Source organism: Dioscorea cayenensis, chromosome 8, assembly GCF_009730915.1.
Source record: "Dioscorea cayenensis subsp. rotundata cultivar TDr96_F1 chromosome 8, TDr96_F1_v2_PseudoChromosome.rev07_lg8_w22 25.fasta, whole genome shotgun sequence".
Classification (NCBI taxonomy): Eukaryota; Viridiplantae; Streptophyta; class Magnoliopsida; order Dioscoreales; family Dioscoreaceae; genus Dioscorea; species Dioscorea cayenensis.
Window position 1 is genome coordinate 4,628,669 of NC_052478.1, and position 24,156 is coordinate 4,652,824.

The following is a 24,156-nucleotide window of genomic DNA, read 5'->3' on the forward strand; positions in this document are numbered from 1 at the left end:
AATTACATGACCGGAATTTAGACGCCACCAATATAGATGTTCACACGTGGATGGTATTCTTGTAAATAAACTTAACCCCGAACCCATTTCTCCACCCTCTCTATCCATTAGTGACAACAGTTGTGGTAGTTACCTTCAAAGAGCAATGAAACGAGAAACCATGCTTTCCATTTTCTTTTAACTTTTCCGAGATAAATATGAGAAAATTAAAAAAAAAAATCAGAAAATTAAACTAGTTTCAGAAATCACGTGCGATTCCCGGGCAACGTTATGCCTTTCTTGAAAAAAAATTAAATATTAAATAAATTATAAATCAAAAGGAATAAAAAAAAAGAAGAAAATAAATTAAATATTAAATAAATCAAAAGGAATTAAAAAAAAAAAGAAAACATCATCCCGATTTCTGAGAACCAGTTCAAAAAATTCCCTGCCATTTTGGACTTCTTGTTGTACAAAGAGAGAGAGAGAGAGAGAGATGGCGGTAGTGGAGGGCTCGCCGGAGATCGGAGGGGAGAAGAGGATGGTGGCTGCGAGGTCGTCGATGGTGGACTCTTTCAAGGGGTGTGGGTTGTCGGGGATGAAGATCGACAAGGAGGAGCTTCGGCGAAGGATTCTCATACCGAGATACTTACGCTTGGCGATGGTGGAGGCCGTGCGTGAAAAGAACCCTGTTGTGGTGGAGGCGCTGAAGGAGGAAGAGGAAGAGGGTGTGGCGGCGCCGGAGGCGCCTTTGGTGGTGTTTGTGAACTCAAGGAGTGGCGGGCGGCATGGGCCGGAGCTTAAGGTTCGACTTCAGGAACTCATGTCCGAGGAGCAGGTCAGACACCATTTTTCTTTTTCCTTTTTTGAAATCTATGTGTCGAAACTTGAAATTGGCCTGTGTTGATGGGTTCTTGAAGGCTGTGTTTGAAAAAATAAAAAAAAATTAGAGCGATATTTGGTTTCGGAAATTGATGTGATTTCTTTGGATTTGGGTTACCATGAGAACTTCCTGCTGTCTTGGATCTTATCGAGATAAAATAAGGCGTGTGAGATGGTTTTCTAGTGTCTTTTCCTTGAGTTTAAAAAAAAAAAGCATGCTTGAAGTTTATTAGATGTGTTCATATGGATGTGTTTGATTATTGTTTTGTGGTGATAACATCCCCGTTAAGCTTTGGAGGCATCCTCATCATCATCATCATCATCATTTGGGGACAAGCCCATATATTATCTTCTGGTTATAAGCGGAGAACCAGGGTGGTCCAAAGCAGTTAATTTGGGATCTCTCTAGTGTGCAGATGAGCATTCGGATGATCGTTGTTGTGCCTTCAGTTTAAATGTCTTGATTTGCTTGGAAGTGATTATATTAGATGCCACATGAATCTATGCCATGGTTTTGGAAACTAGCCTTTGTGATTCTTGATTTCAGAAATTATTCTTTGATATAGCTTTTCTTGCATTATATAATGCACCATATGATCTTAGCTGACATTTTTCCCACACTTATTGTGCTTGCTGCAGGTCTTTGATCTTTCAAGCGTGAAGCCTTTAGATTTTGTGCAGTATAGTCTAGCATGCTTAGAAAGGTTGGCTGCAAGTGGTGACAGTTGTGCCAAAATCACACGCCAAAAATTGAGGATCATGGTAAGTGGCTAATTCAATAAACAGTCAATTGTTTGCGTCAAATGTGTTGCTTATGTAAAATGAACCTTAATTTTACAAGTGGACTCATGCATGATCTGTTAAGTTTTCGGTATAGGATTATTGCAATTTTGTATGGATTGATGTGTGATTTTGCCAGAAGTCGAAGTCGAGTGATGGTATGATGGCATGAGTTTGATGATTTGTTTGTTGTTGTTTTAATTTTTGTCATTCATTGAAACTGAGTTTATACTTTGTGCAACTAGTGTCCTTATTCATGATTTGTAGGTTTCAGGTGGCCATCTGTTACGTAAATTTGTGCTTCTATTGGGAAGTCATAGAATTAACATGACTTTGACTTACATGAGTTTAAAATCCAAGCATTGTCCTGTATTTATATGTATTCAATTTTTGTGCTTTGTGTGTGCCCATTGTGTTATAATGGGTGATTGGTCATTATTCTTTATTTTATTTTATTTTTTTGAATTGGTTTTCATAAACACTGAATATTGTGAATTTAAGTTGATCTAACTTCTTCACTTCATTTTATTTTTGTTCATGAATTTTTTATTGCAAGGTTTTGGACACAAATGATGATATTGTTGAATTTGTTTATGTTTGATAGGTTGCAGGAGGTGATGGTACTGTAGGGTGGGTTTTAGGAAGTCTAGCAGAGCTTGTTGCACAGAACAGAGAGCCAGTTCCTCCAGTTGGCATCATTCCACTTGGAACGGGCAATGATCTTTCCAGGAGTTATGGTTGGGTAGGTTTTTTGTGTTTTTGTGTGTATATGTTACACTATAGTTCAATGTTTTGACATATTTAACTCTTTCACTAGGGTGGTTCGTTTCCTTTTGTGTGGCGATCAGCAATGAAGCGGTCTCTCCTTAGAGCTGCTACCGGTCCCATCTGCCGTCTTGATAGGTCAGAATTTTTCTCGTTGAGATATTATGGTTTATTTTTGTGAGCGTGAGGGGGATTTATGATGTGGTTTGTCAGTCTTTGCTACAATTCTACCAACAATTTTATATTCTGGATGGTAATCTTTACTCTCAAATCTTCATTTAGATCGAAATATCCTTCAATCCTATTTACAAGCTTTGGTATTAATTTCTGGTTATGTATTACTGTGTGAATCATGTATTTGTTGTCATTTTCATTATCTCCATATCTATATATATCTTCTGCGGGCTAATAAACCTTTTCAAGAAAATCATTTACCAAATCTGTGAATTAAAGTTTTTTCACCTGTTAGTATGAGAGAATCAAATGTACATACTATCTTCATGATGTTAACTGTTTTTTTCTCATGTAAATTGATGGTCATTCTCATGCAGTTGGCAAATTGTGGTCTCCATGCCAAAAGAAGAAAAAGTAGAACTGCCTCACTCACTGAGGCATCTGGATGGGGCTGATTTCAGTCAGGTTTGACTATGAATGTACTATTTTTCTCATGCTTCTGCTTTTGTCCCAAAATTGGTAAATCATCATATTTACTTGTTTCATTGAATTTGAGCAATATTATCTCTTTTAGGCTCTTATGACCAGTTCAGGAAAGAATCAAATTAAAAATATTTGTCTGCATAATTTTTACTTCAAGAGTAAGCACCTTTACACAACTATACATTACATACTAAGAACGAGAAATCCATGCTATAAGTGTGCCATGAAGAAAAGGCTTTTTGGTTTTCATGCATTATTTGTTTAAGTAATCTAGTACTCAAGCGCTCTCTCTCTCTCTCACACGTGCACGCGCACACACACAGTTATTTATTTGTTTATTTCTTTTACCGTAATTCTAGATAGCAACTCATATTAACAGAACTAGAATTAGATATTTGTGAAATATTTGCCAATATATGTTGATATCATAGTTTACAAACTCAACTTAAAGTGAACCAGTGCAGCAGTTAGTTCACCTACACATCACCCTCCCTTGTTAAATTTTGAAAACGCAAAGACAAGTGAGTGGGAATTTTTTTAGCTCAGGTTCTACCTACAATGGTTGACACTAGAACCGTGGTGCGGGATATTAATAATAAAACCATTCTTGTCCCTTCTCATCTCAGTCAAGACTCTGATATTTTGGATATCTCTCCTTTATGATCAATTCAGTGAAAATCTGCATTTACCTACAAATCTTGGTAGTATAACTGTGGTCCCGGACACCAATGACCAAACCATGCTCTTCCCTAATTGTCTCAATCAAGGCTCTGATATTTCGAATATCTCTTCTTTTCCATAGAATCAATGAAAACCTGCATTTACCTTAGAATCTTGGTTCCGAAACTGTAGTCTAGGATACCAATGACCAAACCATGCTATTGCCTTCTTGTCCCAATCAAGACTCCTTATAAGAGAAATATTTTGAGCAACTCTCCTTCACCATCGTATCAACAAAATCTGCATTTTCAGTTGAGTGGTCGATGCATGTGGCTGAAATTGTCAAATCTTAATGTTTAATTAACATAATTGATAAATAAGTACATGACTAAGGTTGCTTTAACAAGTAATTAGTATTGTTAGGGTCAGTCAGATTCTATTTGCTCAGGTTAGAAGTTTCATCAAATTAGCTGTTTGGGCAGCAATGGTTGGTTGCTTCCATTAGATTTGGTTTGAGGTGGACCAAAATCAGATATTGACCAATATCTTTTGAATAAAATCAGAGCTAGCTAGATTAATGTAATCGAAGAAGCATAAAAGCTTAAAGCTGTATTTGGTATATTGTGATTGAATGGTGTGACATATCATGACATGTAAATTATCAAGCCTGTTCAGGTAAACCAAGTGAACTGTAGACAATGATCTTTGTTTGTTTGTAAATTTTGCATTCAATTAAGTTTCACAGAATTTTTTTGTTAGTAAAGTTTTCATATGGTATCACATATTTGAAAGGCTCCAATACTTCTGTAGGATTTGGATATTGAAGATGAGACTCTTGAAAAGTTTTCTTGCTTTGGAGGAGTCTTCTATAATTATTTCAGTATAGGTATGCTGTCTAATTCTATGACTGAATTGTACATATAATGTTGTCCAATGTTACTACTGCATTTGTGTCATCAGTAACCTAATCTCTTTAGTTATGTTATAAATGAATCAAGGTTAATGTTAATGAAGTGCATTGTAAATTTTATTTTATTTTATTTTATTTTTTTATTTTATTTTTTTTACTTCCATTAATGTGTATAAGACATTATTGGGCCTCAGGAATGGATGCTCAAATTGCTTATGGCTTCCACCATTTACGAAATCAGAAACCTTACCTGGCCCAAGGTCCAATTACAAACAAGGTACAATCATTATGTGTCTTTTATTTTAATCATAATGGTTAGCGATTGTGCATCTCATTTAATACTACTATTGGGTTTTGCGTATATACACCTATAAAGCCCTCATAATTACGCATAGACACCTGCAAAATTGGAAGTGCTATTACGTGCACCTTTGAAACCAAGATTTTGATAGGCACTCATGCAGAGAGATATATGAAAAAAAATCAGTTATTGATGTATGGACATATGCCCTGTAGGGGTAACTTGTAAGAATCTTGGTTTTACAAGGGTACACTAGCTCTTTTTTATTTTGTAGGAGTATATGTATAACTGTATGTTTGGCAGGGTATACTAGTGAATCCCCCTATTGTTATTTCTGTGTAATATCAATCACTAATAATTTATATTCTATATTCTGAAAAAACAATGAATTTTGAATCGGTGAGGAACATGGACCTGGATGATGGTCCACAGTTGATCAGAGAAACTTTTTGAGTATAATGAAGGCCTTTGGCAGAATATCTAAATATGACGTACTTCTCATATTTACTTTGGTTTTTAGCTTACCACTGTTTTTACTTTCCTTTGACTTCAACCTCAAAGAATTTTTAGAGAATTGTAACACACATTCCTGTGGGCAGTAGCTTTTTTTTTCAAGTCGAATGACTAATGTAGAATTGTGCACAGTATTTTATGACTTTATTGGGCAGGATAATTGGTGGCTTCTATTGATTTCATTTATTAGACTAAATTTTAATTTGTTTGCTTTTGTTTAATAATTTGGGCTCATGAATTCTTTTTTCTCATATCCAAGTTAATTTACTCTGGATATACTTGCACACAAGGATGGTTCTGTACGCCTTGCATTGGTGGCCCTGGTTTAAGGTGAGATTTATTTTTGTAAACAGATCAGGGACTTGCTTTTGTAAAAAAAAAAAAGGACAAAACATTTACTAGGCATCTAAAATGGTATCATGTTCCACTTTATTATTTGTTAGGGCCAGTAATCTTGCTTTCCAGATGTAAGACCCGTAGTCTGATGAAATTTCTCTAGTTCTTCATTATGTATTGAATGGGGTATCTCCTATTTAATTTGGCACCTGTTGATATTTTCTGGTGTTAAGTTTTCCTAATAAAGGGACGGGTGTATCTCATTGAACTTTCCTGATCTACTTTTCTTTCATATATACTTACTGCTATCTTTAAATAGGTTTTAATGATTGCTTAATCTCATTTTCATACATTCATATTCAGGGGGCTCAAAAACATTATGCAGCTTTCTATAAAAAGGGCCAACTGCTCAAATTGGGAACAAATTCCAGTTCCTTCAGAGTAAGTTCTATTTCTCATTTTAAATAATGGGCGGTGATATGCCGGAGTATGTGTAATTTTGCGACATCTAGATGCACACATGCACACTCATCCACACATTTTTTTAGGCTGATAATATGTTTTTGTTGCAGCGTTCGGTCATTAGTTGCTTTAAATCTTCACAACTATGGAAGTGGAAGAAATCCCTGGGGTCATCCAAAGGCTGAGTATTTAGAAAAGGTTAGCAGCATTACTGTGCATGAGATATCAGACCTCACTGATATACCCTGTGTGTTTTGACACCCTTGAAGTTCATATGATACTGTTTTTATCATCATTACACTTAGAGGGGACGTTTGGCTCATGGATTCATGCCTTGGGAGTAGGAATAGCATGCACCATGATGCTTAAACCCATGTTTGACAACAAGGAAAGGAGTGAATAGTGGGTTGGCATGGGAATGAGATGCATGCATGTGGGGTATTTCCAATAATTGGGGGGATTTGGACTCCTTAGTGATGAAATGACTTTCATACCCTTTCTTTATAATAATAAATTAGATTAGTTAATTATTTAATTAATAAATAAATAATTATATTAATTAGTTGAAATAGTTAATTACAATTAAGAGAAATAAATAACATTAAAAATATTAAATAACAATAAAAACACGTTATTTATTTATTAATTAATATAACAAACATGTTAAGTTATATTAATTAGTTGCAATATTTCATTTTAATTAATTAAAATAAAAAAGTAAATATATTATAAATACTTAATAATAATAATAAATTATACTAATTATTTATTAGTTTAAATTATATTAATTAGATGAAATATTTAATAACAATAAATTAAAATAGTTAAATATATTAAAAATATTTAATGATAATTATAATAATTATTTACTATTAAATATAAACTATTATTTTGTAAAATATCATCTTAATCATATAAAAGGGCATAGGTGTAATTATACTATATTTCTCTCCCATATATTTTTTCTATTCCTAACTCTCATTCCTCCAACCAAACACCTTTATATTATCCTCCCCTTTTCCTCTATTCTCATTCACACTCCATTCTTCTCATTCCCCCTTCACATTCTTATTCCGCAATTCAATTTGTTGGCATTCCTGATTGACTTTTGTAAGAACAATAGGATGACTCATATATTCTAGTCTAAACTTCAACTTTCTATGATTATTGATGAGGATAAAGTTTATATGTTAGGTTGGTGTAAGACAAAGTTAATTATCTTCTCTGGTTGGCATTTTATGCTATCCTCTTGAGAATTCATTCTATGCTTATAAGAAACTGTTTGTTGAGTAAGATGAGATTTCTGGATCATAATTGAAGAAAGCCTCCTGCATTTGTTTCTGGGGTTTTAATCAGAAATTTTTGTGTTGCACTATTGTTTTTTGCCTTTTTCATTCTTATTTGTGCCAAACATGAATCTGCTAAAATATTAAGCCAGACCTCATGAAAATTAAGAGATGCTGTTATTTGCCTTGCCTGCATTTTTATTTGCACTTTTGATTAGTTCATGACGGAAAATATTTCTTTATATGAACATCCTCATTTATTTAGTGCTTAGCCAATTCCAACTAGCGCTAAACATATTATTTGTACTTTTATTTTTCTAGAGAGGCTTTGTCGAGGCTCATGCAGATGATGGTCTGCTGGAAATCTTTGGTCTAAAGCAGGGATGGCATGCATCATTTGTTATGGTTGACCTTATCACTGCTAAGCATATTGCACAGGTACCACCTCATCCTGCACATTCTTTGAATTTCCATTAATTTTTCTATTTGTAACTTTGTTGAAGCTGACGAATGTCCAAGTTTATAAAGAAGATGAAAAAAAAAAGCAATATTTTGAATCATTAACCCCCATTCACTTTTGCCTATATTAGACAAGGAATTTGAACCGAACAGTCTGAAACCATGTAGTCTGTGTTTGAAATCTGGATTATTGGAAATAAAGGGTATTACTGCAACCAAGAGAAAGAAAACAGCTTGTGGTCTACAGTAACTTTGGTGACAAACGGTTTAGCAGAGATAAATTCAGAGATATTATCTCCATTGTACATATTAACTTAAATTTCAGTGAACCAAATTTCATTTGGTGGTACATTTCAGGCAGCTGCCATCAAGTTGGAAATTAGAGGAGGAGATTGGAAAAAAGCTTATATGCAAATGGATGGAGAACCCTGGAAACAGCCAATGAGCAAGGAGTACTCAACCTATGTAGAGATAAGGAGGGTTCCAACTCAGTCCCTCATGATAAATCGGGACTGATTTTCCTAATTTGAACAGCATTTATTCTACCAATTTCAACAGCTTTTCATTGAGCAGAATTCAACAACCATGTGCAGTGTTTGATGTGAAGAAAATAGCTTGCATTTGGTTTGGGCTTGTGGTTCATTGCATGTCAAGAGTATTGACATTCAATTCTTGTACAGTGCTTTGTGTGACCTATTTATTTTGTTGTGTTATAAAGTAACAATTAGCTTATTTCTCAGGTATTCCTGGAGTTTGTGTATAATTTGTTGCAATTGTGGTGCAGATGTTACTGTATTCTTGTGTTTCTCTGCAAACCATTTTGACTATTAGAGCTTTTTGGAGAGTAGATATTTTAATCCATAGGTTCTACCGTGCTATAAGATACAGATATTATCACTATTATTAATCAATAGTGAATTAATAAATCTTGACATTAATATATAAGTTTGGTTCTTATCTTACCTATAACGCATCTGACAGCTATAATGCTAGGACTAAAATATAAAGCATGACATTCTTATTGAGGCACCACCGCCAAAACAGCATCTGAATTTGGACTAGTTAACTCTGAACATGAGATCTCTTCTGGTTCATTGGTCTTGGCATCACCATGACCAGAAACTGTCTGAGTTTCTACTCCCGGAGATTCTTGATGACTATCATAGTTTCTATCATTTGCATTAACACTAACCTTGTTCCTCCTTGAAGAATGAGAGTTGAGGTCCTTCTTGTTGTAGTATTCCCACAAAGACATTAGCCTTTGCCAAGCTGTTTTATCAGAATCCAAGTTCTTCAGTTCCTTCCAGTTTTTTGATAAGAACAAGGCCAAGAATATCAAAAGGGCGCATGTTGAAGCTGCTCCGGTGATGATAAACAACCCAGAGAAACTCTGGAATGTGAGATTCGCCGAATTCACTGTCTTCGCATTGATTGAACAAGCTTTCAGATCTCCAAACCACTTCCTTTCAATCTCTTCCATCTCATCTCCCTCAATTATGTTCAGTATCTCCTCTGAGACATCATCGACCAGTGGAGAACCTTTAGGAAATACCTGCAATTCAGAGAAACCGAAGAATCAATAGGCATGCATATTTGTTTTTGTTTTATTTTTACTTATTTATTTTATTTCTGAAGCCCAGAGAAAGAGAATTGCAGCTCACAAAGCCAAATCCTGCAGTTTTGTAGATTGGCCCGACCATGGTGAATTTCTTACAATGTTGTGCAAGGAAAAGCTTGATGTATGGGATTTCATGGATAATTGCAGAAACTCCACCATTTTGGCTTCCTTTAGTGAGTGCATCTACATAATCCTCTGGTCTAACACTTCTAATCTTAGACTTATCAAAATGCAGCTGTTTCAGTAGGTCTTCAATGAAGGAAACATTGTGGCATCCAACATAGTCTCCATTCTTTAGGAGTTCTTGAACGTCAGTTATACTTGGTTGAAGTTGTTGCACGGTTATAATGGATGTCAGGCTTGCAGTGTAGCTTGATGTTAGAATAAGCACCACAAACAGCCATATGATTAGCACTAGCTTAGACAAGATGTTCTCCACCTTCTCCCCTGCAATCAAAGTTCAATTAGACATTAAATACTAATAGTCCTGCTGCTTCTGCATGGGTTAATTGAATAAATATCACTATATATATGTTCACTTAACTATGAGCAAAGACGAGAGTCGAAAAGGAGAAGTAGATCATGGTGCCAAGTTGTTGAGAGGGTGGCCCTCTGAACTCAGTGTTGATCCTATGTTCCATGGCCCAAATCACAAATCCAGTGTAGAAAAAGAAAGCCATAGTCCCCAACCACAAATCAACAGTCAATGGCTTCAAGAAGATCCATCCATTCCTGTGATTGCTTTCTTTTACTGGGACAAGCATTGCTACTCCAGACTCAGTGTAAGGCAAAGTGAAATCGACGTATAAAGATCTGTTTGCTCTGATTGTAATGTCTCCAACTGCAGCATCATATTTCTGTTGAAAAAAAAAAAACAGTTAGCCACTTATGGTTTTGACTTTTGAGAAGAAGCCAAACAATGAGAAACTCTCACCTGAAGATACACTTGGTACACAAGATCATTGTATGTTCCTGCAGATTGTCCATGTTCATCCACAAAGGGAATGTATTCATGAGATATGGCATAAGGTAACCTCTTCACCACAGCTTCAAATACATCAATGCAGAAACCGGTGACCGTTACAGCATTGGTTACATTGTCTATCTCCACCTTGACAAAATCATAGAATCCATCTCTCAGCGGAACACCAATCCTCAACTTCTTCCCACTCACTGGAATGTCCCAACCCTTTGGAACTTTAGTAGACTCCCCAGGCCATATGACAGGACTCAAATCACCATTAATGGAGCTCAAGCTATTTCTGAGTCCATGTTCTGGTGTCCAAAAGCCAATCCCCCTCCCTCCTCTTCCAACTATGTTCACTACTTGTAGAGTGGATACCTTCAGCTCGCCATCAACAAGATGAAATTCTCCACTCACTCCATTGAACTTCTCCTCTTGTATCACTTTAAATACTCTACATGATCCATTTGCTTTCTCTACTGCCATTGCTAGTGCCCACACTGTGTCATATGCCCATAGCCCAAAGATACTTGGCTCTAATGGCTCTCCATTTGGATACTCTTTTATATACCTTCTCTTCCATCGAACACTAAACTCACTGAGCTTCTTTGAGCTTGGGACGTAAGGCTTTACACCAAGAGCACCTTGCATGGAGTGTAGAACGAGAGAATCAAATGAATCCACAATGTTTGTCAGCCCATCTGTCATGATCCATGCATAGCCTTCACTCATCATTCCTAATTCCTTTGCTATTGAAAAGAGCCTTGCACCCATTGGTCCTGACATATGCACAATGAAGACCCTTGTTTGCATGGTCATCAGTTTGTAGAGCTCCTCTTTGACCTGATCATCAGTTGCTGATAAGGTGATTACACTCCGGTAGGGGATTTTGGTGTTAATTTCTTCTAAGGCATCAGCGAGATAAGGTATAAGATCTCTCCCATAAGCTGTATCTTCATAGACAAGGACAACTTCCCTCCAACTGAAAAATCTGGTCAAGGAGGATATGGCACTGACCTGAGCAGAGTCATTTAGTGTTGCTCTCAGAAAGTAAGGTGTGCGGAAGAAAGATAATGCAGGGCTTGTTGCTGAGAATGAAATTATGGGGACCTGAGCTTTGTTGCCAAGATCAGAGATGAACAAGGCTTGTGAAGATTTTTGTGGCCCTATGATAACTTGAACTTGCTCATTTTGCAGGAGGTCCACAACTGCGTAAATTTGGCAAATATTGCGACATTACAAGCGTAGTTCACCATTTTTTCTTTTTAGCTAAGTGAGTTTTAGGCAAGTAAAATGTAATGATTTAATGATGAAAAGACACTGTTCTTCAATAACTCTAACCAGTTTCATTATCAACCTCAAACAGTCAAAACAATAGTTATCAGATGTGGACGAATCTTTGATAAATCTATGAATGTGTTATTGCAGCAACAAAATGGTAGAGTTAGTTGGCATATTAATGTAATCAAATGTTTGTTCACTGGATTCCTGCCACTATAATAAGTAGGTGGTCAGTAATTTTAGTTGCAGAAAACTATTCTACGAGTACAACACTTAATGAACAACTTAAGATTACCTTCAGATGCAGCTAACACTACATCATTCTTGGAATCTCTCAAATGGAGAACCAGCCTGGTGGTGTAGTTCGAGTGAAATGCATAGAATTCATCCATTGCCATTGAAATGCTGGTCAGTCCCATTTTCCCTACAATGGTTGCTGAGTCAAGGACAGCACCAACATGAAACCGAGTTGTGCTTGCCTCGCCATATTGCAATACTGCAAGTGGCAGAACAGTGAAGAAAATGAACTGAAGCATTCGTTCCATCTCAGATGTGAATATCAAAATCATAATGGTCTCTTATAGCATCATGTAACATGCAAGAGCTTCTCATTTCCAATTACTTACAAGAAAAAGTCAGATATTGACTGTGAATGTTCAAGCAGAACATGTTGGCCAATTGCTTTCTCAAATCACAAACATTTAAAATTCACTTTGACCTCCTCAACCAGGCAAGATGCTTAAGTTTAGTACCTTGAGGATTCTCAATTTCTCACAACTGGATCTTATACAAAGAAAGTAACGACATTGACTATTATTCAGCATCTTGATATCATTGATTGTACTCTCACATGGCTTTAAATCATCCAGGAACAAGTTTACTTGCATATATTATGCAGTTGTTGGTGTCCTACATAATTTTTTTTTTTTTTAAATTCTGAAAAAATATAGTATCACATATGACAGCATTGGCTTGTTTTGGAAATAAGCCTTCAAGTATAAATGAAGACAGATTATAATATATACCAACGCATGAGATTAACTATGACAAGTTCTAGTTAATAGTTCACAGATGACTCATGTTTGTCATAAGAAGCTTCGCTCATAACAACTCATTGAGACTTGTTTAAAAAACTGGATGTGAAGTTCACATGGTCAAAAATATGACATTAGACCATCACCATTGTATCTGGTCAACCCATGAGAAATTATTTAAATCTCTAAGTGCATACCAAAATCTCGATCAGAGATCATGGTCCACTCCTTCAATATTTTCTTCTTCAACAATATAACCAGTTGACTGACCACAGAGTGAAAAAGATAGAAGACCATAAAAAAAAATTAAAAAATTAAAAAATAAAACCCACAACTTTGCTTTTATACCAATTATGAACACTTTATATTAAAAGAGAGAAAATATAAAGTTCCACAAGGAGACACCGTTAATCAAGAAAGATAGGTAGAAGCAATTTTGTAATCACTGCTTTGGCAATCCTGCCATTCTCATTTTGGAAAAATATCTAAATATAATGCCTTAAAATGCCATAAGTTATCCTCATTTAGCTCTAGTTATGTACTTACATGATTTTCAATTTAAATTATCAAATGAGCGTGAAAGCACATGGTAGTTGAGGGCAAAACTACACTCACAAGACATCTAATTGACGACAAGATGAGTCCATAATACAATCAATACTAACGTAACTAAAAGCAGTTGAGAAAAATTATAAAATATAAATTATCAATTTCTTAAGTTTAGTTAAGTCTTAACTTTTCATCTCGATTTTTCAACAATCCAAACACTATCTAATTGCCTCTGTGATAATTTTATCTTGAACACATCATCATCCGAGAATATAATGTAGAATCTCAAATCTAAAGATATACATTGAATTTTGTTGACTCATTTATGTGTAGAGAAGCATGGATCAATTTTCCCAAAATCCAAACACTAGTTATGGTAACAGATGATCACTAAAAATGCCTGCAATGATACATGTCTTATAATTATCATCCCAAAAAACCAGTTTGGGGGTACATTGTAGAATCTCAATTCTCAATTATTCAAGCTGTTCTTTGAGTTTTATGATTCATACATAGAAACACCATAACAGCATGCAAATATAGGTGCAATGAGATTCATCATTTGCCCAGTCAAAATTCAGATCTGAAACTGGTCAAAATTCAAATTGTAGCTAACTAGAAGCTAAATTACATCTGTCATTTTTTTTTTTCTTATCTTATTAAAATTGAATTGATGAACTTAATTTATCAGACCTCCAAACCCAAACAATTATTATAAAGTATGAAGTTCTATACACCAATAAGCATAGAAAAACAACCCTAGATCCCATGAACATAAGCAAAACCTCAAGCTGAAAAAAAAAAATTATATATTCATAAATATACATAATGAACAAATGCAAAGTCTCATGCCGAATGAAAATATATTCTGAAATGGATTTACAGCAGCAATTAACATAGAAAACAAAAATCATCATAGCATGTAAAAATTCCATGCAGGCAGCCATACAGAACTCATACCTGCAAGTCATGCCAAGCTTGGAATCCCTCAAAGAAAAAATGGGCCATGGCTGGAGCCTGGATGAGCTTGTGGAACTCCTCCATGGTGGCCTTGGTTCAAAGACAAGGAGGAAAATGGTGGAAATGGGACTGGAACTCTGTAACTGTGATGGATTTAAGAGTCCTGTTTCCGAGGCAGCTTTGTAATAACTGTTTAATTATTAAGTACTAAAAATTAAACTTTTTCATTCACATTGATTTATGCCAAAACAAGAAGGAATCTTGATGGTTGGAATATATATAAAATTTTTGTTTGCATATAATGTTTTAAATAATATAACATTTATTTATGTGGAAATTGCCAAAAAAATCCTTTAAGTTTGTAAAATTGCCAAAAACACCCCGTTAGTTTTGCAATCCCTAAAAACCCTATTTTTTTAAACTCTATGTTTTTCAAACCCCCAAACCCTGTAACAGATGTGAACGGAGTGAGTTTCAAAATTTATGGACGAAACGCCCTCAGACGTGAGTCGCTACTGCACCATCTCGGCGATTTGAGAGGAAGTGGGGTGGTTTTCCGTAGGAGAACCCCGAGAGCTAGATTTATCGGAGCCAGCTTTACTTGCTTTTTTTCTCAACTCGCCTTCGACTCTTCCATTTCCAAAGTCGTCTCGAAAGTTGTCTCTACTGCTGAAAGCCCTCCTGTATTTCTGCACTTTTTCCTTTCCACTCCAGTATCTCAAAGGAGAAGTCCCCCACGCAACTAGTTGGCATTTCATCAGTTTGCAATCTAAGGTATTGAGTATGGTTTTATGTTAACTGTTCTGTTATAAAGAAAGATTTTTCGGTTTTGTTTTGTGTTCATGTTTTTGTTGGAAGATATTGAAGTCTGCAGGGGGATTTATCGGCTGGGGTTTTGTTAGTCTCGACGGAGATTTCTCGCTAGGTTTTGTTTTTGTTTTGCATTTTCGTCTATATACTACTATCGAAAAAAGTTTTTCGATTGTTATGATTTGTGTAATATTTATAATGTACATTTCACTTTTCATTCGATCATGATTGCAGCTTTTACAAATGAGGTTGACGTCTTAAGAAACGAGACGTTACGCTTAAGTTTTTGTTGTCTCTGCTTTAAGTATTCTCGCCTCTGCTTTTAATGTCGGGTCTCCTGCTTAACATTTGATATATCCGCTTAATAATCGAGAGTTACCGCTTTAAAAACTTAAATTTGGCGCTTTAAACTTTTGTGAATGTGTTGTTATTGTCGCAGTGTAGTGATTATGGCGGTCAACCTAGTTAACGGGCGATGCTATTTCGACACCCGAGAGCTGGAGACTTTTAGTCGAATTGAAAAATAACTACGACCCCTCGACTAATCGGGAGATTATCTCGACTCGGACACCGCTTAGCGGCTCACCGAGTCGGGAAGCTATACACCAAGAGAGGGCCCTTCTTGATTCTCTTTTGCAGAAGTACGATGGTCGCACTCAATAAATTCGGGATCGGGAAAGCTCTACGAGTTTCGCACCCTCAAGATGCGCCCTCGTCTTGGTCTCAATTGCGATGGCGACGCAGCGTCTTTCGAAGAAGAAAAACCCCGGCGGCTCGAAGGAGGTATCTATCAAAACCCTACGAGAGACAGAGACTCCATCAAGAGCACTCGCGCAACTTGTTCGGCGGAGGGAAGAAGATAATTTTTGTCAAACTCCGATGGCGTACCTCATGGGTACAGCCCCTCTTCCCAAACTACGCTACGCTCGGCTCCGAATCGATCGCTGATTATGCTCGATGATCTACCGACCCATAGGGGCGATACGCATGGCGCGAGCGACGCACAAGTGGCTTATGGAGGATATTCCACAAGCAAACGCTCGAGCGCAAGATAGATGATGGCGAGAAGCACTCAACACAGTGGTACATTAAGGGTCGCTTTGGCGCGTTTAACGCCCTGGGGTTTTACAAGTCGACCGGACATGGGGAAGAAAAGTCCGCTTTCGGCAAGATCCCAAGGATGTCATACGGATGAAAGTATTTACACGAAGCAAGCTGACGGTAGAAACCAAATTTTGTCATCGTCGATGGAAAAAGAGGTAATAAATCATGGACAATGTTTAACATAAGTCTTTAATGTTTAAACATTTTATTTCCTGCTTAACTTTAGTATTCACCGCTTTAACTCAGTTATTCATATCTGGTTTAAAATATTTTGTTCTCCGCTTTAATTATATTCTATAACGCTTAAATATATAAACACTCTGTTTAAATATAGTTTTTATAGTTTAAAATGAATGATTTCACTGAAATTGTTTGCGTTTATATATAGTTTCCCGAAACTGTTCCGGAATCGTCAAGAAGAAATATTTGTTAGCCAACCTGACCTGACGGATGCTATCGCTCGAACCACTCGCTCAAGGCCGGGACGAGAGTAGCCTCTATCGTGCTACTGGACGCTGCTCTCCTACTTCCAAACTCCCACCACGCACGACGATTCCTCGATCAAGAAGCCCTCCCCTACCCCTAGCAGATTACAACAACCCCCTACCACGACAACGATGAGCCCCCGATTGCTGGCGGGGCCCTCTCGACCATGGCAGCCCCTCCGACCGTCAGGCAGTCCCACCGGCGACATTAGCGTAAGATGTCACCAGTAACTCTTACGCAGTATGCCAGATATTGACGATCGAAGCTTTCGGCATTGTCACTGTGGTTGCAGGCACTCGAAGGACGTTTCACAAATCGGGTCGGCCATCCCTCCAAAGAATCGAAGCACCGGACGATGCGCTTTCGGACTTTGACGACGACGACATCATCGGAAGCGTCATTCCAAGGCGCCACATTCGAAGAGACTTTAATAAAAAGAGGAGAATAATATCGCTCTCGTCTCCACCGCACGGCGACGATGAAATAATAGCAAATACCATCGGCTACCGATGTCGATATCGAAGTCTGCCGCCGCTGATTACACGGCCACGACGCTGGAGGACATTGTAGATGATGTGGCTGCTGTCGCCGTTGGAGAAGGTCGTTAACCTCTTCTTGATGAATCGACGGACCGTGGCGAACCGGGCAGCAGATCGATGCAGATCAAAGACGGACACAATCCTCAAGATCAAGAACAAGTTGGCGGTGTCTCCCAATGATGATGTTGTCAAGGCCACAGTTGAGAAGATCGCTGAATCTGCTGTGCGCTGCGGGCGCAAGCGTCGACAAGATCGCATCCAAGCGTGACACAATCCCACCACAACAAGAACCATGTAAGGATGTGCTTCATGGCTGATCGCCGCCGCCGCTGTCCCCACATCGAGCCGTACACAATCCCACAACAAGAACAACCATGTGGGGACGTGTTCGCAGCTGATGCCGCCGCCATCGCCCCCGCATCGAAGGAAGATGATCGTCAAGACCCCGACCGAGCAACGAGAGCGATGATCGGGGCCAATCAAAACGGGACTGCATTTGCTCTGAAAAGCTTTTTATTCAAGAAGAAGAAATGGGTTGGCTCTGTCGCTGCCTTTGAATCAAATACGATGAGCAGGAGTCGATGAGGATCTTCCTCAACCGCTCTATGGACGGGTAAGCTTAAAAGTTTTTATGATATTGTTTTCAAAAGGTTTTGTTATAGTGTTTAAATCGATTTTCTAATAGTGTTTAACGCCTTTATGTTATCATTTACTTTGTCTCGCTTAACGCTTAATTATATATAATATCATGTAACAATCGATAATATCATTTAAATATTTACAATATGGTCTTATTATATCTCATATCGCTTAACCTCAAGATCGCGTGCTGGAGGAACGACGCGGAGCACCACACGCCGACTAAAATTATATACACGCCTGAGGGAGTTGAGACGGTCATCGATGATGTGATGGACGCTTTTCAGATGCATAATACAAAAGTCGAGCAGAGAGCCATATCTTTACAAGAAGCGCGCCTCCATCACCGTAGACCGCTTTCATACTGCTTATGTCAAAGCAGGGATCTGACGACACGAAACAATTATAGCTATGGTCGGGATGCTCAGCAACCTCGCATTTAAGTTCGAAAATTGTCATCCTCCCGATAATCATGAACGGCCACTTCCACGCCGTCGTCCCCGACAATGATAAACAAGAATACATGCATTATTCTTCACGTCCCGGCACGATAAGGACGCCATTGACATGGTAAGTTCTTTAATTATGTCCCATTAATATCTCTGCTTGGTATTTAATCGAGTATTCTAATCTCGACTTGCATATCTCTCGACAGTGGAATCTGATTCGACAATCTGGTCGAGTACGGAGTTCGCGGCCTCGGCGATAAGCAAAGCACCCGTCAGCATCGACTTGGAAACCCCATCGCTAAAACAAGGAAGCGCCGATGCGCTGCCACGCTACTGCGGTTTATCGTAAATCACTTAAAGCTAGAAGTTACGCCACTCAGAGATGCAGCGCTCCTTACCTCGAGACAAGGTATGTTACCCGCATACTTAAGGAGGGAAGGCACATAGGTCCGCTGACAAAGTGGGTCGTCACAAGCGGGTTAAATTTTTGTTTTTGAAGAACATGTCCTCTGTATATCTCAATATCAATTTTGTTTTTTTGAGCGTAAACCCGACAAATTCAATTCATTGTTTTTGTTTTCTAAGAATCACGACTTGTATATGTAAATGTAAATTTTGTTTGTTTTGAATCGTAGAAAGCGTGTTAAATTCCATCTGCCATTTCATTGTTTAATTTGACGCTCTAATTGTAAACATTTCACTTCATTGCTTAAAATATACTATATATCGCTTTTAAACATCGATTGAAATATTTCAACTTACAGCCAGATCCGCTTAAAATAACAATGCCCGCTTAAATACATCCAATTCGGTTAAAGAGTAAGAGTTTAAATATGGAAAGTTTCCCCATCAATAATGTTTCCGCCATCGCCTATGAGCTTACTACGAGCTCAAGCAATAGCTTATCGAGAAGATCGCTTTATCAGCACTCCGATCCACGGCAATGTGCCGCAATGTAACTCGCGGACATCAAACGCCGGGCCCCACTCGATCCTCTTTTCGCCCAGGCCGTGTGCCGCTTCTCGGCACAGTGTCACAACGAAGCTCACGACTTTCCGCCCCAAGGCCCGCTATCGCTTGCATGCTGGAAATAGCTTTGCAGACGCTCAACAGAATTGCCGACGCTAGCACCCACTCAATAAATCGATGACGCTGGTGTCCGTCAAGATTAGTTGTCGTGCGTTGTTTGCAAGGATACCATAAACCTGCTACCTTCTCGATATGAACTTAAAGTTCCGATGGCGACCACGCAGTTGTCAGATCGTCGATCACTGTAACCATCATCGACACAAAGACCAACACCTAAGATTTCGGGTCGTCCTCAGTCACGATCTCTACCTTCGAAATGTGTATGTCCGGGCATAAGTAGGTCTCCATTTGTCTCGCTTGCTCACGCACTTTACATAACATGCACATCAACTCAACCTCGCAAATAAGGTTAAACAAAGACAAATGATGGTTAAATAATTGTGATGTTTCAACATTATTGTAAATAATTAAAACGTGAAGCGATTAACATTTAAAGTCGATATGTAATTAAACAAAAATTGAGAATGTTTAAAGGGTAACACTAAATGTTAAGTGTAAACCAACATTCGCAGACCTTAGCGGAGTCGGCACTCATTTGTCACAATTTCCAGAAATGACGCGCCTTGATCCAAGCATCACCACTCCCGACGCTTGAATACATCTCACCCAACGATCACCAGTCAGAGCACTCGACCAATGTGCCATATCCGATTTATTAATCAACCAGCTGATGAGCTCGAGTGATGCTGCTCAGTCTGTCCACTAGATTCATCGAAATTCAATGTGATGCCCACGCAACGCGGAAGCATATAGACCCCAAAGCATCCTCCCTCAACGACTTCCCAAGTCTCGACATCGCTTTCATAAAATTGGCCTCCAAATGTCAGAAACTAAAGATGCATGTGGCGATGGGAAGACTCTCGCACTGGCGCCACAAGGCTGCGCCCGACCTTCGACACGAAGGTAATTATCTCACGATAATCTCCATCCTCGAGCAAGGCATCGCTTTAAACTTAGATACGAACCAAGTCCACTGGCACGGTCTGCCGACCATACCGGCACGTGGAAAACCATTGCTTTCCATTCTCCCGTGCACCCGAGTAAAACCTCATATTTTCGTGGAGGCGCTGTACCATCGAGAAATCGAGTAGCCCTCGCGAAGCCCTTTGAATCCCACAACACGCTACCGAACGAAAAAGAACGCACGCTAAAACGATCACCGCCTTTTCCACGATCGCAACGCCGCCGGATTTGTCTCACCCACCTTATCCACATACCAAAAGCAACAACAGAGTCAGATGTCATCGCCATCGAGGACCAATCCGCATGCTTCTTTTTCCCCAATCAAGCTCGCTTTGTAGGTAGTGTGGGACACCATGTTCCCCGAACATATCCTCTTCTAAATGTCGATGGCATCTGCATAAGGGATCGCCCTCGAGCTCGAATCACTCGAGGCGCTAACTCCATGGACGCCGTGACGCGACGCCTAACCTACGCCACCACCGCAAGTGTGTGACGGGTTGATTGTCTTGATTCGAAAGTTTTTGTTATACTCTTTTCGATGCATGGCGCCTAACGATAACCATCGACAAGATTCCACAACACTGACGTGTTGTTCTTCTATGACCTGGTCAAAAATTGCTGATCGTACGATTTTCCACATCCCCGAAATGTTCGAATCGTCAAAACATTGTCCAATATCCAACGATAAAGATTTCTGTAATGATCCGACGAGGAAGGAATACATCGCCACACCGCCGTGGTCACCATGGGACGAATCTGGAGCACTCAGTAATTTGGGAATTCTCGCCAACACTCACCAAATGAAAAAGATCATCATGTTGTCGGAGAATATAATGTTTAAGGATAATGACAATATTTTAAACGTTAAATTAAATACTTAAGCAAAGCTAACTAATAACGTAAACGATTAGTACAAGATGTTAACCAAAATGACGTATATATTTAAACACCAACGAACCCCTGCATAACCCGGAACAATTAAATAAAAGAGAGGAACTTACAACTAGTAAAAACTGCTTTCATTAGGATTCTAAGAATGGCACATCTTTCCGGCTCTCGACGACAAGATCAACTACGCAAGACATTCGAAGACGGATGTGACGCGGACACATCCTCGCTGAAGTCAACATCGCTTATCGGGCAAAACCGCTTTTATATCCATCTCGTGTGATGAAACTTAACTCGACTAAGAGAAACTTCGAGACCCCATCGCCGACATATCTCACTAAACACCAACTCCCAAGAAGTCTCCGAGCCGCGAACACTAGCACTTCTTCCTCCCCGTCAATCTGGAAAGAATACCACAAAACTCTCCATACTATATCGGGCAAAAACCAAATCGCATAAAACCAAATGAAATGAAGAACAAATAAGATCAAGAAGAAGAAGAAGAAGAAGAAGAAGATGTAAACAACAAATAGCTAGCCGATAGCAAACAGTGCGTGATAGATATAATGTCACCGTCGCGACGAAGGACGCATGTAAAAGTGTGCATGTAGGTTAGACTAGACGCGGGATGATTATGTATTTTTCCTCCATCCCAACGGCAAAAAAAGGGAAATATAATGGTCAGCGATTAAGTATATATCATCGCCGATATGAGTATCTGCTAAATGTCTGTTTTTTATGTTTAAAATGATATATAGTGTTTAAAATAATGGTTACCGGTTTAAATAAGTTTATATCATGTGAGTAATACGGAAACATTTAATATAGTATTAATTGTTAAAATATATGTTATTGTTTAAATGAATGCTTTACCGACATCGTTAAGATGGGTACCTTGGGTCACCGTTAAAGATTTTGCGTATTTTCTTAAACAATTCATTGTTTAAAGAGTAAATTGATTATTGTTTAATTTTTTTGTATTATAATGACGCTTTTTTGTTTCTAGATTGTTTTTGTTAGGTCTCGCTTAATTTTTGTGTTATGATTCAAATAAAATATATTTGCTTAAATATTTATAAAACATTTACAAAACATTTACAAGATTTATGCGACTTTGGACACTTTACAACATTTTACAAGTGACCGCTTTGGACACTACACGAGCTCGACCTCGATGACGAAATAAGTGTCGAGACGTTCAATGCTCACGGCAGCTGCATAACATGCGCACTCAACTTCGAACCTCAAGCGACAACGCATACAACATTAGGTTAAACAAACACATCTCAGGAAAACGGACTGTAATCAACGCGTCAATGGCTCTGGATTCTAAGCCGTAAGACATCGGGTAGTTAGACACGTAATCGCATGGTAGTTGCACACCCGACGTAATGTTCTTAAACTAAGAGCAACAAAAGTCTCAAGCGATAAATATCAACCTCAGCCTTTAAAAGGGACGCTGGACCCTGCTTCAGACTCTCCGCGAATCGCTCTCACATTTAGAAACTCATTCGCAAGCCCAAAGCTCGCTATCATCGCTTCGCCATCCAATCACCGTGCATCCTCCAGCGTTTCGGTGCTCGCCAATTGCTTGCGCGTCATCGGCTCACTGAGAGTCTAATCGCCAGCATAGTATGCGAAAGCATTTCGCTTGGGTGAAAGATACGTTTAGCTTGTTGCTGATTACTCACATCGATTCAAGAGGCGGAAGGTGATTCACGAAACATATCCTTTCAGATAGTGGCTGTCCATGGGAAGATGACAGATGGCGAGGAGGACGTCATGAGGACGACGACGAAGCTGGGTCCGTCACGGAAGGGTTCTTCTGTTATTTTATGGTGTGGAAGTCCACAAGCAGTCGACTCTTCATATCCGAGTAGTCTAAAACGCGACAGCTGACCGACATCGATCGACACAACGAATCGGTGTTCGGAAGCTGTTATCGTCGCATAAGAATTAACGCCGCCATTAATTTCTACGCACGGATACCATAACCTGCACACCGCCACATGCCACCGGCCAACAATCAGATCAAACGAAAAAGATCACCGCTTTTTACGCAGAGACTTTGAGAATTTAAACGTTAATATGAAAAGTTATACATGTAAAGATAATGTTAAACCTGAGATGACAAGTATTAAACTTGATAGTGATAATTATTAAACATATTAGTAATATATTTAAACCTGACAATAGCAAATAGTTAAACATTATTTAAAATATACAAAAGATAACAATAAACGAGAAGAACTTTACAACTAAATGAACTCTGCTTTTCAAACGGAGACTACAACGGTCATGCCTCGCCTCGACAAAATCGAATACACCTATTTGAAGTACGAATGACTTGACCAATCCGATGGAAATCAACTTCATTTTCGTTGAGAAACCGATGAGTATATTTCGGGGTATGATAAACTTCACCCAGACTACCACAAAATGAGTTGCCGCATAAACTCTCCGTGAATGGTCAAACTGACAAGAATCAAGAGATTCTCACCGAGACATGCAAAACCTGCGAATCAAGTCGAATAACTCAAATGAGGAGAATAGGATAACAAGATGTAGTAACTCTATCTACTGCCTATCGTAAACTGCTAGAAATCTCCTCGAAAGTGCCGAATACGATTCGATTTAGCTTTTCTTTCCCACCATTTCTAAGGCCAAAAATGGGATTTCGCAACATGGACCCATTTGAAGTGAACGGTAGGGGGTAAAGGAAGTTAAACACCAACTAAGTATCGTCCGGGGCGTAAAAGTAGGAGAGGTTTTGGGAAGTTTTGAAAATTACGA

General features: G+C 38.5%; 2 protein-coding genes across 3 annotated transcripts; one reads left to right on the plus strand and one right to left on the minus strand.

Moving 5' to 3' along the window:
* The first annotated feature begins 384 nt into the window (after positions 1 to 384).
* LOC120266630 (diacylglycerol kinase 3-like) lies at positions 385 to 8,849 on the plus strand. The gene is made up of 12 exons (XM_039274274.1): positions 385 to 817; positions 1,501 to 1,623; positions 2,246 to 2,383; positions 2,459 to 2,544; positions 2,958 to 3,045; positions 4,534 to 4,609; positions 4,828 to 4,910; positions 5,707 to 5,777; positions 6,147 to 6,224; positions 6,356 to 6,443; positions 7,853 to 7,969; positions 8,348 to 8,849. Exons 1-12 carry the CDS (start codon positions 476 to 478, stop codon positions 8,504 to 8,506), a joined length of 1,449 nt encoding a protein of 482 aa, XP_039130208.1. The 5' UTR covers positions 385 to 475; the 3' UTR covers positions 8,507 to 8,849.
* A 137-nt stretch (positions 8,850 to 8,986) lies between these two features.
* Positions 8,987 to 14,524, minus strand: LOC120266629 (glutamate receptor 2.9-like). Of its 2 annotated transcripts, XM_039274273.1 has the most exons (7): positions 14,397 to 14,524; positions 12,149 to 12,349; positions 11,683 to 11,780; positions 10,543 to 11,589; positions 10,153 to 10,465; positions 9,652 to 10,055; positions 8,987 to 9,542 (listed from the first exon to the last, which is right to left on the minus strand). In XM_039274273.1, the coding sequence occupies exons 2-7, from the start codon at positions 12,270 to 12,272 to the stop codon at positions 9,009 to 9,011; spliced, it is 2,520 nt and encodes an 839-aa protein (XP_039130207.1). In that variant the 5' UTR covers positions 12,273 to 12,349; positions 14,397 to 14,524; the 3' UTR covers positions 8,987 to 9,008. The 2 variants fall into 2 exon arrangements, with proteins under 2 accessions (XP_039130207.1, XP_039130206.1); XM_039274272.1 differs by having other exon boundaries at positions 10,543 to 11,780.
* Positions 14,525 to 24,156: the final 9,632 nt, after the last annotated feature.

Bases quoted from the DNA above. Each gene is read 5' to 3' on its own strand.
- LOC120266630 (XM_039274274.1), top strand. From the start codon at position 476: ATGGCGGTAGTGGAGGGCTCGCCGGAGATCGGAGGGGAGAAGAGGATG. The intron at 4,610-4,827 runs GTATGCTGTCTA...ATTGGGCCTCAG, and splicing joins CTATAATTATTTCAGTATAG to GAATGGATGCTCAAATTGCT. The intron at 7,970-8,347 runs GTACCACCTCAT...GGTACATTTCAG, and splicing joins CTGCTAAGCATATTGCACAG to GCAGCTGCCATCAAGTTGGA.
- LOC120266629 (XM_039274272.1), bottom strand. From the start codon at position 12,272: ATGGGACTGACCAGCATTTCAATGGCAATGGATGAATTCTATGCATTT. The intron at 10,056-10,152 runs GTTAAGTGAACA...CTTTGATTGCAG, and splicing joins GACTCTCGTCTTTGCTCATA to GGGAGAAGGTGGAGAACATC. The intron at 9,543-9,651 runs GTGAGCTGCAAT...TCTGAATTGCAG, and splicing joins AAACTGCAGGATTTGGCTTT to GTATTTCCTAAAGGTTCTCC.